At 24.6% G+C, this 15,510-nt stretch overlaps 2 protein-coding genes across 2 annotated transcripts; one reads left to right on the top strand and one right to left on the bottom strand.

Moving 5' to 3' along the window:
- Positions 1 to 7,385: 7,385 nt before the first annotated feature.
- On the top strand, positions 7,386 to 10,015 carry Bm8266 (Uncharacterized protein; the record flags this gene model as incomplete). The annotated part of the gene is made up of 6 exons (XM_043081414.1): positions 7,386 to 7,490; positions 7,707 to 7,784; positions 8,031 to 8,153; positions 8,379 to 8,528; positions 9,306 to 9,474; positions 9,981 to 10,015. 6 exons carry the CDS (start codon positions 7,386 to 7,388, stop codon positions 10,013 to 10,015), a joined length of 660 nt encoding a protein of 219 aa, XP_042937348.1.
- A 4,521-nt stretch (positions 10,016 to 14,536) lies between these two features.
- Bm13598 (Uncharacterized protein) lies at positions 14,537 to 15,254 on the bottom strand (the record flags this gene model as incomplete). The annotated part of the gene is made up of 3 exons (XM_043081415.1): positions 14,537 to 14,610; positions 14,753 to 14,808; positions 15,103 to 15,254. The coding sequence occupies 3 exons, from the start codon at positions 15,252 to 15,254 to the stop codon at positions 14,537 to 14,539; spliced, it is 282 nt and encodes a 93-aa protein (XP_042937349.1).
- Positions 15,255 to 15,510: the final 256 nt, after the last annotated feature.

The raw sequence follows: 15,510 nt of genomic DNA on the forward strand, positions 1-15,510 counted from the left end.
TTCTTGATCATAATTTCACAGTAATCATGATAATGTGTAAAAAAATGTGTATAATTTCTTGATCATGATTTTGCTATAATCATGATAATAATGTATAGAAAAATGTGTATAATTTCTTGTTCGTGATTTTGCTATAATCATGATAATGTATAGAGAAGATGTATAAGATTTCTTGATCATAATTTTGCTATAATCATGATAATTTATAAAGGAGATGTATAAGATTTCTTGATCATAATTTCGCTGCAATCATGATAATGTACAGAAAAATGTGTATAATTTCTTGATCATGATTTTGCTATAATCATGATAATGTATAGAAAAATGTGTATAATTTCTTGATCATGATAATGTATAGAGATGTTGTACGAAATTATGATGCATTTTGATTGTACTATAAATACATTATTAATCTGTCCAAAAGCAAACAAATTCAGTAAATATTAATTCGGTCAAAATTTTTTTTTGTGGTAAAATTTGGAAAAAAAGGGATTAAAATTTTTTCTTCTATTGTTTTCAAGTTTTTATTTTATTCTATCCTATTTACGTACAAACCGATGAATATTTAATAATAAATCAATTTCTATCATTTTTTTTTGAATCAAAAAAATGTTATGAATAGTTTTATTTTTAACAGTTTATTATTGTAAAATATTTATTGCTGTAAAATATTTGAAGATTTTTCGCTATTGCTAATCACTGATTTTTTCCCCAAATGCCTTAATGTCATACTTAAAATTACATTTATTGTAAATTTCACATGCAATATTCCTCTGTTCGATTAACAATATGATATGATTGCGTTAATTAAAATCTTTTTGAATCTTCTTGAAAAAGTTTTAAATTCCTCCGGGAATTTAAATCATGATCAATTTTTGAGTTGAAAATTAACTCTATGCAAAAATAGATCATAATGAATTGTTATAAATGAACCAATAAAGAAGAAGAAATGAAATTCTAAAATTTTAGAATATTATCACAAAGATTATCAAAAAAAAAAAATGAAAAAATGAAAAAATAAAACACATCGTAAAAAAAAATGATAGAATTCTTTGAAATCATTTCTTCTCCTTTATTGAAACGATTATTATCATCATTGGCTTTATACATTAAAATGTTTTTCAATTATTACGTCCTGATTATAAAGCCTAATTTTTGCTTAATAATCTATTTTTTTTTTAAATTAGTTTTCAAATTCTTCAAACTCTTCAAATTCTTTCAAATTCTTCTCTTTCAAATTCTTCTTCTCTTTCAAATTCTCTCTTCAAACTCTTTCAAATTCTCATAATCTTTCTTATTTAATAATTTTTAAGCACATTAAGTCTTTTTATGTTTTTTTTCTTCTTTCAAAAATTTAAGTTTTCTTAGCAATTAAATGGATAAAATTGCAACAGTATGATTTTAATTTTTTCTTTTTATGGGAAATTTAAAATTTCTGAAGCAATTATATATCATAGCATTACACTATTACAGCTTGCAGCTTGCAGCTTGCATGTTTAGAAATGTTTGAAAAGTAGCAACTTCGAGAATGCTTTATGTATTTGAAAAGTCTTACTTTTGTTTATAATGCATTAAACTTTTCAGAAATGCTTAACTCGCCGAGACGAATTAGAAACATACTTTTTAAACAACTAATTTAGCACAATTTTACTTTTCTAATTCCTTTCTTTCTTTTTCTTTTTTTTGAGATGAAAAAAATGTTGCTGGAATGTTGATAATGCATAAAAATTGAAGACTGTTTAATTATTTATTAACATTTCTTTTCATTAAAATATGCATATTCTTGCAACGTATTTTTTTATCATAAAAAAAAAAAAGAGAAAAAATTGAGATATTTTAGAGAAAATAACTTATTGCAACACACAGAAATTAATTATATTGCACATCTAACAACAATTGCTGAAAGAAAATTTCGAAAAATAAGGAAATAATATAATGGCAAATCTAAAATGATAAATCTCAAATAAAAATTTCATTATTGTTTTTGAAATGAGTCGTTTTGTATTTATAATAAATTTTATGCGTTGTATATTTCATTAATTAATCACTTTTTTTGTAGGAATCATTTAATTTAATTTTGTATTTATCATTGTCATAAAAATGACAACTGTTTCTGTTATCTTTATTAATACTAATATCAATATTAATACACATGTTAATATTAATGTTATCAGTATTGTTATTGATTTTTTATTGATTATTATTGATTTTTATTGCTATTAGTTATTATTAGTATTATTATCATTTTTACTGTTATCATTATTGATTATTATTGTCACTGTTATCATTATTAATTACTGTCATTAATTATTATATTATTATTATTAAATATAATTAACATCATTAATTTTATTATTGGTTTATTATCAGCTGTGACAATTATAGTAAAAATGTATTATCGAATACGAACAATTTTTTTTTCCATTTAATCATTAAAAATTTATTACTAGCTGCTAATTTTGAATGCTAATTATTAACGATTTTAAAGGCAATATTATATTTTCTGATTGCTATTTGAAATAAAAATGAATTTTAATTCATTTATAAAACTTTTTTCTTTGCTTTCAAAAAACAAATATATTTTTACTTTTTTACCCAAAAAAAATTTTGAAAATTAAAAAAAAAAGAAACCTAAAACCAAATTTAAGCGTAAGCTTATTATAACATTAACTAATAAACATGCATTTTTTATAAAATTCAGATATCGATATGTCTACTATTTTCCACTATCATTTCGTCTTCGTTTTTGTTTTTATTTTTTTTTTTTCAAATTTTGTGTTACTCTTCCTAACTTCCGCTCTTCATAGAACAGAAATACTAAAATGATAACATATCATTGATCAATCTACTTTTTGAAATTTGAAATGATATATGCAAAGAGATAAGAGGAGAGCAAAAAAAAAAAGGTAGGTAGGCGTTGTTGGTAGAAGTACACATTACATTCCGGAAAACTGAGGAATTGCATGATAAGCGCATTTCAACAGTGAAAGTGCAAACTGCATGTCGGATGAAAGAAGCAAATCGTGAAAAATTCTTTTAGTTACTAAGTAAAGCGAAATAATTTCTTGTTAAAATTATTTTAACAAAAAAATGAAAAAAGGAAAAAAAAAATCATTAGTTTTCCAATTTCATTCCTAACTTTTACATTCCAATATTTCAGATTTATATTTTATATTGCTTATAAAAAAAACTTTATTCATTTTTGATTTGCTATATGCTTCATTTATACTTACTTCTTTGAATCTTTTGGATTTAAAAATTTAAAAATGACGAATCAGAATGCAAAATTTGCAAATGATTTGTAAATTTGGTAGTACTTTTTTTCTTTTATTCGAACAAATTAATTATTAATCTTAAATAATTGCACTTTTCTGTCTTTTTTTTTTTTCTTCTGACTATGCTTTTTTGAAATAATAAGTATAACATATTAAATTTCTCTTTTTTTTTTTTCTTTTCACTCTCTTTCATGACCTTTTCTACATTTTTTTTTTTTTTAAAGCTATTTCTATCGTTTTTTTTTTTTATAAATGAAAGTATATATTATTTGATTGCATCCACTACTCTTTGTACATCTCATTTAATTCCGCTAATGGAATGTTTCCGTTTTTTTTCTTCAATTTTCAAAGAAAAAGAAAAAAAAAAATTTAACGATGAAAAGAAAAGCTATCATTCATCTTTTGTTTACTATTACTAGCAGTAACTTACACATTACTAGTTATTGTTATTAGTAGTAGTATAATAATTACTATCACTTTGGTTATTATAGCCATTAGCACTGTTATTATTATTATTATTATTATTATTATTATTATTATTATTATTATTATTATTATTATTATTATTACAGTAATCATCACTGTTGATCATGTCGTCAACAAACATTATTATTAATTATTGCTATTGCTAGTTGTTATCATCGTCAATATAGTAATAACAATAATAATCATTATTATCATTGGCTAGTATATCAAAATTAATCTTTGACAATAACGATTATTATTGTCTATTCATCTTATTATTTTATTATTTATTATAACTTCATTATCATACTACTAATTATTACTCATTACTAATTTCTAATATTATTATCAACTATTACCATGGTTACCATCGCTATCATTACCAATCTTACTATCGTCATTTTCGCTATTATTGTTTATTGTCATATATATTATCACAGTACTTCTTTTACTATCGTCACTAGCGTAATAACAATCATTATTATTACTATCATGATTATCAGTATTGTTATGTGATAATTGTTATCAGTGCTATGTTCATTAAATTGTTTATCGTCACCGTCACAAAAAATACGCTTTTTTTTAAAAGATAATTTCTTTTAAAAGAAATTTTTTTTCGCTTTTAATTATTTCATTTTGTCTAATAACAATTTCGTTATTATATTTGCTTTCCAAAAAAAAAGAAAATGTTTGAAAAAATTGTTAATTTCGATTTAAAATTAAAACAAAAAATTATACTTCATATTTTCCTGTGTTTTCTTGCAGAACAATAATTCTTAAATAAGATTTCGTGCTAAATAATGAAAAGAAAATCAATAGTGATAACTCTTTGATTATATGAGTACTGAATTTGAGTATTATAAATAATTGCTACTTTTTATTTCCATTCATAAGTTGATTTAACAATAAATTTGATGCTGCTAAAGATTAGTGCCAATGAGCTATTGACGGAAATATAAAAGGAAAACTTTTCTTGAATGAAAAAAAATAATAATAATAACAAATCGTAAAAAATTTTATAAATTTGAGATGCCAGCTAATAAAACCGCTAATTTCAACTTACTAATTAATTCTTGTTTCGAATTTGATATATCGATTAGTTTTATTTGATGTTCTTTCTTTTAAATTCTTTTAGAGAGAAAGAAAGCGATGTTTTTTGCTATGTAATTGCAACCTACTATCAATTTTTCAAATAATTTAACATTTTTATCATTTTCTTTTTTTTCCGCATCCGCCAGTTTTCTCCTCCTACATTTTTATTAGTTTATTAGCATTATTGCTTCTAAAATTCATTCCTTTGAATTTTGCACCTATCAATTTGAATAAAAAAAAAAAAAGTAATGGACCTCAAAAAACGAAAATTGCTTTAGATATCAACAACGCATGAAATTAAGAAAAAATTCTTAGCATTTAAGTGATGTTTTTTCTTTTTCTTTTTTTTTTTTTTTTTTTTTTTTTTGCTAATGTAAAGTCTAAGCAATTATTGCTCGATTACACATTGTGCTTCACTAATTATTATTTAAATTTTTAAATTACATCAGTTAGCAGCACAAATTATTTGTTCTACAAACTTACATTGTTTTTTTTTTTTCGTTTTGCTTCTTAATTAAATTACCATGCATCATTTAGTTAAAGCAAAAAACGAAGCTAACAGTTGTTCGAAAAAAAAAAATATGAAATAGAAAAACCGAAAGAAAACTGAAAACAGTTTTACATCCAATGAAATGGAAAATAAAAAAATTTTTGCTAACATTACAATGAAAAATATATTCTTCTTATTCTTTCTTTTTATTGTTAAAGGTTTGATACCTAAATATTTGTTTTGAATTTTTGATGCATTTGTAATTTTTTTTTTTCTATATACATCATAGTATAAGTCAATTTATAATAATTGCATACTTCAAATTTGGAATAGTCTTCGTGTTGACGAAGACTTTTCCAAATTGACAATTGAAAATGTATAGTTCTTTTTTTTCTTTTTTTTTTGATTTATTTATCGAGGATAAGAAATAATTGAATCTTAGGTAGTAGCAATTTAATATGTGAGACTTCTTTTTTCAGTTATTTTTTAAAATATATCAAATGTAACATTTGTTAATATTTGAACTTTTTTGCCTGTTCTATATTTACAGAATATTATGTTTTTAGTTGTTCCCAATCACAAATTGAAATATAGATAATGAAAAAAATAAATAAATAAACGTGAAAATTGCATTCAAAATTTCTATTAATTTTTATACCTAATATAAAAGGTACTAATTCCGTTAAATGCTATTATAATTCTCATTATTATTGTTATTATCGCTATTGTTATTGTTGTGATTAGTTGTTATTGTTGGTTTCACTATTATTATTTATTATTACTAATGCTATTATTATTGATATTACCGTCAATATTGCTATTGTTATGATCATCACTTATGATTGAGATTGTTGTTGTTACCATTATTACTATTCACACTATTCTCACATTAGGTTTGTTATTTAGTAGTCGAACAGCAAATGTATGATACTGTATGACCGCATACGATAAGCACGGATGGATAGTGGTTTATGGCTGTATACAGTAGGCACTGTATGGATAGTGGTTTATGGCTGTATACAGTAGGCACCGTATGGATAGTGGTTTATGGCTGTATACGGTAGGCACTGTATGGATAGTGGTTTATGGCTGTATACAGTAGGCACTGTATGGATAGTGGTTTATGGCTGTATACAGTAGGCACAGTATGGATAGTGGTTTCTGGCTGTATACAGTAGGCACAGTATGGATAGTGGTATATGGCTGTATACGGTAGGCACTGTATGGATAGTGATTTATGGCTGTATACAGTAGGCACTGTATGGATAGTGGTTTATGGCTGTATACAGTAGGCACCGTATGGATAGTGATATATGGCTGTATACGGTAGGCACTGTATGGATAGTGGTTTATGGCTGTATACAGTAGGCACCGTATGGATAGTGGTATATGGCTGTATACGGTAGGCACTGTATGGATAGTGATTTATGGCTGTATACAGTAGGCACTGTATGGATAGTGGTTTATGGCTGTATACAGTAGGCACTGTATGGATAGTGGTTTATGGCTGTATACAGTAGGCACAGTATGGATAGTGGTTTATGGCTGTATACAGTAGGCACAGTATGGATAGTGGTATATGGCTGTATACGGTAGGCACTGTATGGATAGTGATTTATGGCTGTATACAGTAGGCACTGTATGGATAGTGGTTTATGGCTGTATACAGTAGGCACTGTATGGATAGTGGTTTATGGCTGTATACAGTAGGCACAGTATGGATAGTGGTTTATGGCTGTATACAGTAGGCACCGTATGGATAGTGGTATATGGCTGTATACGGTAGGCACTGTATGGATAGTGGTTTATGGCTGTATACAGTAGGCACTGTATGGATAGTGGTTTACGGCTGTATACAGTAGGCCCAGTATGGATAGTGGTTAACGGCTGTATACGGTAGGCACGGTATGGATAGTGGTTTGTGACCGTATACGGTAAAACGACGCAATATTTACTGAATAGCGATTTCTAGCATTAATTTAATTTGTGGTGCAGTAATGCATTATCGGTACTTTTTGAAGTGGAATTTATTTTTCTCTTATTATTTCTTTTCAGTGAACGAAATGAAGCATAATGGCGGCGACTTAAAAGTGAAATGGAATCATCATGGCCATAAATACAAATTTATTCTTACAAAGCAAGAATTAGCTCAAGATGATGCTTTTGAAGTATGTTCATTTTCTGAAGAAAATTTTGGACAATATTAGTAATATTTGATTAAAATTTATGAAAATATAAAAATGTCAATTTAAGCATTAATTATAGATCATTTCACTCATGTAATCATCATTTTTATCTTAATCTTGTTGTTCTCTTTTGACCAGAATATGTTAGCGGATAAGCTTATAGGTTCAATTTACTTCATTCCATTTATCCTGTTATAGATTTTATTGCGAAAAATTCGTCGACAATTACCAGATTTTAACGATGTATTAGCAAGTTATGATAAACATGGTAGCGAGGTAATTGATTGATTTATTTATATTTTGTTACATTTTCAATATCACAGAATGAATTAAACCATGATTGTTTCCAATTTGATTCTCAATAAATCGTTTATTTTTTCAAATTTAAATTAAACGGATCTTGAATGCGATGCAAATATCATCATTCAATTAATCATACCAACTATTTTATTTTTTTATCCTCATATTCAGGTTTTAATAAAATTTTTCATAATTTACTATGGAATTAATTGAAATTTAAAGAGTATTGTGGCAACAGATAACGAATTTCGTCAAATAATTCGTCTCTCTAAAGGACACGTCAAAATGTATACAGTACGAAGATGTTTGTATACACATCCGTTTCGATCACATTCCATTCCACTTGTATGTTTATTTATGTAACTTTGTCATTTTTTTTAACTAATTTAATCAACTTACTCTTTTAATTAGTTTTTCAAAATGTTTATGTAATTAATATAATTGATATATGTATATTTGTGTGCTATGAATTTTCACGTTACACTAATAATTTCAAACATATCTTTCTTCTAAATTAACCAATGCAATAATTAGTTCTAAAATACACAAGTGTGAACTGTTTATTTTCAGGATATTGCTCGATTAAAACGACTATCTCTGCGATCGACTAGTTGCTTACGAGGACCACCACCATCGTATCGGGAAAGTCAAAAAGATGCAATGCTACAAATTCACAACTCATACCATACGTTACCTCATTGGGTCACACCGCTTTCTCAGGTATTTTTTAATTTAACCGAAATAAGTTAAATTTATGTTAGAAAAAACTTTTTTCTCTATGAATTTGCAACTTTTTAATATTAAACTTTCCATGTAAAGTACTGCTTGACAGTACGTTAAAGCAATACTACTTATTGTGAAAGATAATTGATAATATATCATTTCATATTGTTAATGATAATTTTATTATTAAAATTAAAAAAAAAAAATATTAAGAAAATTTAATTAGAATCAGATGAAGACAGAACAAACCAAAAAAGTGCATTTGGGAAATTCAATTTAAATATAATTTTTTAAACTGTTAAAGTATAATATCAGAATTGTAAGAAGTTGAGAACACATTGTTTATTATAATGATTGTTCAACAAAGACTATTCAGTATATAAAATATATCGTTAGAAAAAAGTCAGAAAAAAGAGGAATAATTTTTCAAGAAATTATGCACAATGCTATTCAGAAATTATTTGCATAAATGAATTAATTATTCAATACCAGAATTGTCAAGACAATAATAGTCAAGAATTTATTTAATTTTGTTATAAACCAAAAAACATTATTTATTGTATTTATATGTTGTTTGTAACAAAATATTATTTAATATGTTGTAAAATATTATTTACTGCATATTACTATTCATAATACTATTCATTATTTTGAAAAAAATTTTTTTCCTTAAAAAAAATTTGAAAACATTTGAGAAAGTAAAAAGTGTTGTTTGCTGTAGAATATCCTTTATTAATAATTAAAAACAGAATTTGATTGAAGTTAATATTTTAGATACCATCATCTAATTTTGGTTGTGCTTGCGCTCATTATGATACTGCGATTAGTACCGCTCCGAGAAATGGACGTTATGGACAATCATTAATTTATGGTTATCCACCTCAATCATTCATGATGCATAGCTTTTTATGTTCACCATTTCCATTTGGTGGACATCATCGAAGTTGGATTTGTGGATCAAAATGTTTAACTTTAAATTTAGGTGGTAAAGGTCATCGTCCAAAGTTCACCTCATGGTGAAATATGACTTTCTAAATTATTCTCTTAAAAATTACTCTTATTTTTCTTTTCAAATATTCCATATTGTTAAAACGAATCTTAATAAGTATGGAAATATGATAAGAAATTTAATATAGCAAGTTTTCTTTCCTTTTTTTGCTCATTTCGAAGAAATATTATTTGCTTATGATTTAAAAAACAGTAGCCTTTCTTATTTTTTCATTTCAAATTGCTTTCTTTTAAATCCAATTATTTTAAATCTTCTCATTCTATATTCTAAACAAAGTTTAAAATAAAAAAGTGAGATATTTAAATATTACTAATATATGGATTTGATATATTTACATCTGTATTTTTCATTTTACAAAAAATCTAAAAGCATTATTTGGTTATCAAATAAAGATTTTGAAGGAACGTTTCATCCAAAGAATTTATTCTGTCATTTTTGAGGATTATCGTTTTATCAGTCCTACTGCCAATGGTAACATTACGGAATATAATTCGATCAATTACTATGCAAACAAAAGAATGTGGAATTCCGTTGGATGCAGTAGAATTCCAAAATTATTAAAACAAGAAAAACGAAAAAAGGATAAAGATTATAGAAATGTTTTTCATCATTTATAATATTATTTCTTTATAATCTACCGTGTTCACTTTTTACAGTACCAGAAATCTACCGTATCCAGAGCGCATTTCCTGTGAAAAATTACTGTTATGAAAAACAAAAATTGAAGACAAAAAAAAGGAAAAAAGCAGCGTAATGATAGTGTTTCAATGAATTTTCACAACATATTGCCATTTAAATTTTTAATCCGTTAATCAATTTTTAAAAAACTTTATTCTCTTTACTTTGCATTACCTTCTAACCGTCGCTTTATTGATATATTTCATCAATTCAATTTAATTTCCATTTATCCAAAATCAATTTTCACTATTAAAATTGTACTATTGCTTTTTTTGATACAGATACACATATAAAATATGTTATATTTTTATACAATTGACATTATAATCTTATTATTTCAAAAAAAAAAAAAACAACAATCACTCTGCCTATTAATCAATATACCATTCCTTTGCTTTATTCACACACAACACTTGCAATATCTTCGTATAAAAAGCTTAAATTGAAATTTTATTACTTTGAAATAATGTTTGTTTTATCAGATATGAAAGTGAGCAGGTGCAGAAGAAAAAAAAAGCGAAACGATTATGAAAATTTTTTCATATTATTTAGTCCATAATCATAAATCTTTAAGCTATTTTAAGTCAATCTATCATTAATAAAAGGAAAGAAATATGAAATAAATATGAGAAAAGGGTTATAAACAAACAATTATGATTATTAATATATGAAATAAATTATTTAAAAACACAATTCGAATACGAAATATATTTGATAACCAGCCAATGTAAATTGATTAAACGTTTTATCCAAATCGAGCAACTGATTGAGATTTGCCGTTTCATCTAATTATTATTTACTGAATATTAAATAAATTTAGTTTTACGACTCGATTAGAACCAAAAAGAGAAGAAAGTCATTTTCAATTGAATATTTTAAAATATTTGAAGAAATTATTGCCAATAATATGCGATGCTTAAAATCACTGCTATTTTCTTAGCTTAGATTTTTACAAAGCACTGTTTGTAGTAATTTCCTAGCTTAAATTTTCATTTAAGCATCATTTTAAACTAATATAAATTCCAAATGTTAGATACTGTCAGATGCAGATGAAAATTATGTTACTGAGCAAAAATGGTTTTAATCTAAAAGCATTTAAATAAATTTGTATAATGTTGCATTAGCTCAATGATAATTAAATTTGTCTTATCAAAATTGTCGCAATTAAATTTAACAAATTCGTTCAAAGCAAAGTATTCATTTCGACAGTTTTTGAATAGTATGCATGTCATAGTACATAGAGCTTGCATTTATTATCAGCAAGTTCTTGGAGGAAGAAAAAAGTTTGAAAATCTTGTTATTTAAAAGAAATACATGATATATCTTTAAAACAATAAAAATTTTGAAAAATTTTCTTTGTGTATTTTAATCTGAAATTAAAAATCCAAAGTGATTTTTAAATTAATTGTTCAAGTTTTCATTGACAGAAAGCAGAAAAATATTCAAACACTGTTTAAAATGGACAAATTATTCAGCAATTATATCAATATTTAATTTTAATAAATTTTATTTCATATAAGCTGCCAGAAAAGAGAAAGAGGTTTTCTGGCAGCTTATATGAAATATATTAAAAAAAATATATATATATATTTTTTTATATATATATATATATATAAAATACATTCAATTGCTACCTCATTCTCTTTTTTTAATAACTTGGAGAGTAAATATTATTAATTTATGCTACTAAAAATGCAAATCGCGGCTTAGAAAAAGCGAAAACATTAATAAATTAAGCTAAAAATTACCACAATTTGAAATTTATTAAACTTACTGCAAATTGTAAAAGAAGAATTGAATAAAATTTATTATCGGGTTATGATCACTGGGTTAACAGAGATAATATCATTGGAGAGACAATAAAGAATGATAAGAATTATTCAAATGATAAGGAAATGATCTATTGTTAGACAAGAAAAAATACTTTTGTTTTAGTTCATCATTTATTGATATGCTATTTGTTAAATCTAAATATTCAAAAAAAAAAGTGTCTCAAAAATTTTTTTTCCTTAAAAAATAAAAGTCTGAAACATATCGGTTTATAATAATTAAAAAATAAACCTAAAATTTAATGTGAATCAATTTAATCAAAATGTTAAATGTAATTTGGAAAGTACAAAACGTAGTATTTGCAAAACTACTATCTACAAATTTTGATAAATATCGTAATTAGAGTGTAAACGAAAATTTAACATATGGAATAAATAATGAAATTAGTGGCTTGCAAAAAATGAGTCATTTTTTGAAAGCAAACAATTCGAATCAGAAAATTTTCAAATATTTATTTAATTTTGTTTGTTTTAATTTTTCCTTTATTTTCTAAAAAAGAAATATTAGCATGCTAAATTCTAATCATAACATTTTGCATATTAATATTGGTTCTAATGGCAAAAAAAAAAAAGAATTACACTTCACGCCTTTGCAATCAGATTTATATATTCCGTATTTTAAATCATTAGCGCATCTTGCAGCAAATGCAAGCAGAAAGCTCTGATTAAATATTTGTTCGCATCAATCCATGAATATTAATGATATTTTTCTTTAAATATCAATAATTAAAGAAAATCAACCATTCCTCTTTTTCCTTTTTTTCCTACTTTTCCATTCAGTGGCTTCATTATGAGGCAATTTAATAAATGATAGCAATTAATAACAATTAATATTATTTGATTAATTTAAATAAGATATAAACTGAAATGTGTAATACATCTCTTAATCAACTTCAATTTAGTAATGAAATGATTATCATCATAGCTGGTATTTAATTATTTAATCAATAACAAATAGTTTAAGTTAATTATATCAAATCTTGCAAGTTTTAAAATTGCAAAAATTTTTTATTTAATATCACTGCAGAATAAATTCATTCAGAACAATTTGTCTTCAATTCATTTCACTTTTTCTCCACATTATATTTATATCATTATTAGATGGCTGATTAAGCAAGTTACAAGAATTTAATTTCATCTGCTCATGACTGTGACAAAATACTTCAACTGAAATAAAATACTTTGAATGAAATGAGAAATTGGATTGAAATAAAAATGTTAGCTCATTAGTTTGCTAACGAAGTTGAATATAAATCAACTGAAAGAGACTGAAATTAGTATATAATATGAAACCTGAAGACTTCATGCATCATATTGCATGACTGTGCTCTATAAATTGATTAATTGAAGGAAAACGAAGTGGGATAGTAAGAAATACGGACTTATTGCCAATTACATCTACAACGATACTGTAGATTTAATACCGTATCGTTTCTAGCCTAAACTATGTTACGGGATACTGTATATTACAGAATACCTGCAATTATAAACACATACTTATCTGATGTTGCATAATTACTACAGCAAATATATTACAGATTATTTGTTATTGAAAAGCACATCTGCTCAATTTTATAGAATGTTTATTTTCATCTGTTATAGACCACAAAATATTTGGTGCATCTTCGAAACATTATAAAATGTTAATTATCATAAATTATTTATCTACATAAATATATTTTTTGAATCATAGAATGTTAGTTGCAGTAAAAAAATTTGTCTTGTTAAAATAATATTTGTAAGTAATAATCTAAAATAAACATTTTTTTTTTTTATTGAAACCTGCGTATTGATTATTCAAACATGTAACGATTTTGAGTCAAAAAATATCTAAAAAGAGCAGTATTACTCTAGCCCAAAAGTCTATCTGAATGATATATTTTATGATATGAATTGTTGTTAACAACAAAAATTTTGTGATATGAAATTGTTAAAATTGTTGTTAACAACGTCTCACCATAAAGAACAGATAAAAAGTCTGTTTTATTTCAAAAATTGGCAATGCATCAATTGCAATTTGGCAAATTACAAATTTCATTCAAAAAGAATGAAAATAAAGTGATGAGATAATAGATGGCATTAATAAATGTATAAAAAAGGGAAAAATCACAACAATTAAATAATCAATGAGTAATTTAACTATTATAATAATAAATTATTGTTCAATTTTGACTAAAAACACCAAAACTAATTCCTTGCTCCTTTTTTTTTTTTTTGATAATTTAATAAATTTTTCACTCAAAAAATAAGAATTTTGAGTACTAAAAAGATTTTCTTAAAATTTTGATATGAATATAAATGCTGTACAAAAATGTTAGCATGGCAAATTTATCTCTGTAGATTTTTTTTAATCATCTATTGATATATCATTTGTAAATTTTTGCACCCATCTATTAATACATCATAATTAATCATGAAATTAAAATCATCACTTGATATCAAAAATGAGATTTCGATTTTCCTTCGTTCATTTATCTTCCAACCGTGAATTAGTAATCTTTCTGATTTGTCCATTTCAGTCGAAATTTTCGAGTCAATAATGAAATCCATGGATTTGGTAAAACTGTAAGCATTTTATGATAAAGAAAATAAAAAATAAAGATTTATTTTTTTGAATTTCTGAGACTTTTTATGATAACAAAAATATTTTTGCTTTTGTTTCTTTTTAAATTATTAAAAAATAAGATTTCAAAAAATAAACTTACTTGATGCTGGTCTTTCGTCATTATTTTGTGCTCTTCGATTGATATCTTTGTCAAAGCTGCAATACAAATAATTAATATTTCATTAGTAGAATATATGTTTGATAATTGAAATTGTCACCAAATTTGAATTAAATGAAATTTACAAGTCAAAAAATTGCATTCCAAAAGATCTCTTTCATACTTAAGCGTCTGTTTTAAAATTTAAAATTAAAATTTTTTTTATTTTAAAATATAAATTATTAGATAAATTTGGTAGTTTACAATAGTGTTTTTATTATTAAATCTTATGAATAAGTTTGTAAAAATGCAAAATTTTGATAAAACTTTAAACTTGGTACAATTAGACTAACGGTGGATTAATAACAGCTTCATTGTTGGTTGCTCTTTTGCAAATAAAAATTTTGCCCAAGAAATGAGAGCATTGATTGCTCAGGTAAATATTCCTGGTGTGGACATAATTACCTAAGAATACGATGATAAATGGTAACCAGTACAGGTACATTGGAAATAATTTATATCTGAAAATTTTTTTTACCATATATATTTTTAAAATTTTTTAATTTTATTAGACAGAAAGATTTTTACAATTTCTTTTTTCTACATTTTATATTTTTCGTAGTATACAGTAAAAACTTATCGTTCACTTTTTTTTTTTTTAAAAAAAAAAAAAAAAAAAAAAAAAACATTAACATTAAAATTAAATTAATTCATTAAATGATTTGTATAGTATTTTAATGAAAAAAAAAAGACTAATATAA

The sequence above is a fragment of the Brugia malayi genome (assembly GCF_000002995.4).
Source record: "Brugia malayi strain FR3 genome assembly, contig: Bm_v4_Chr4_scaffold_001, whole genome shotgun sequence".
Taxonomy (NCBI): Eukaryota; Metazoa; Nematoda; class Chromadorea; order Rhabditida; family Onchocercidae; genus Brugia; species Brugia malayi.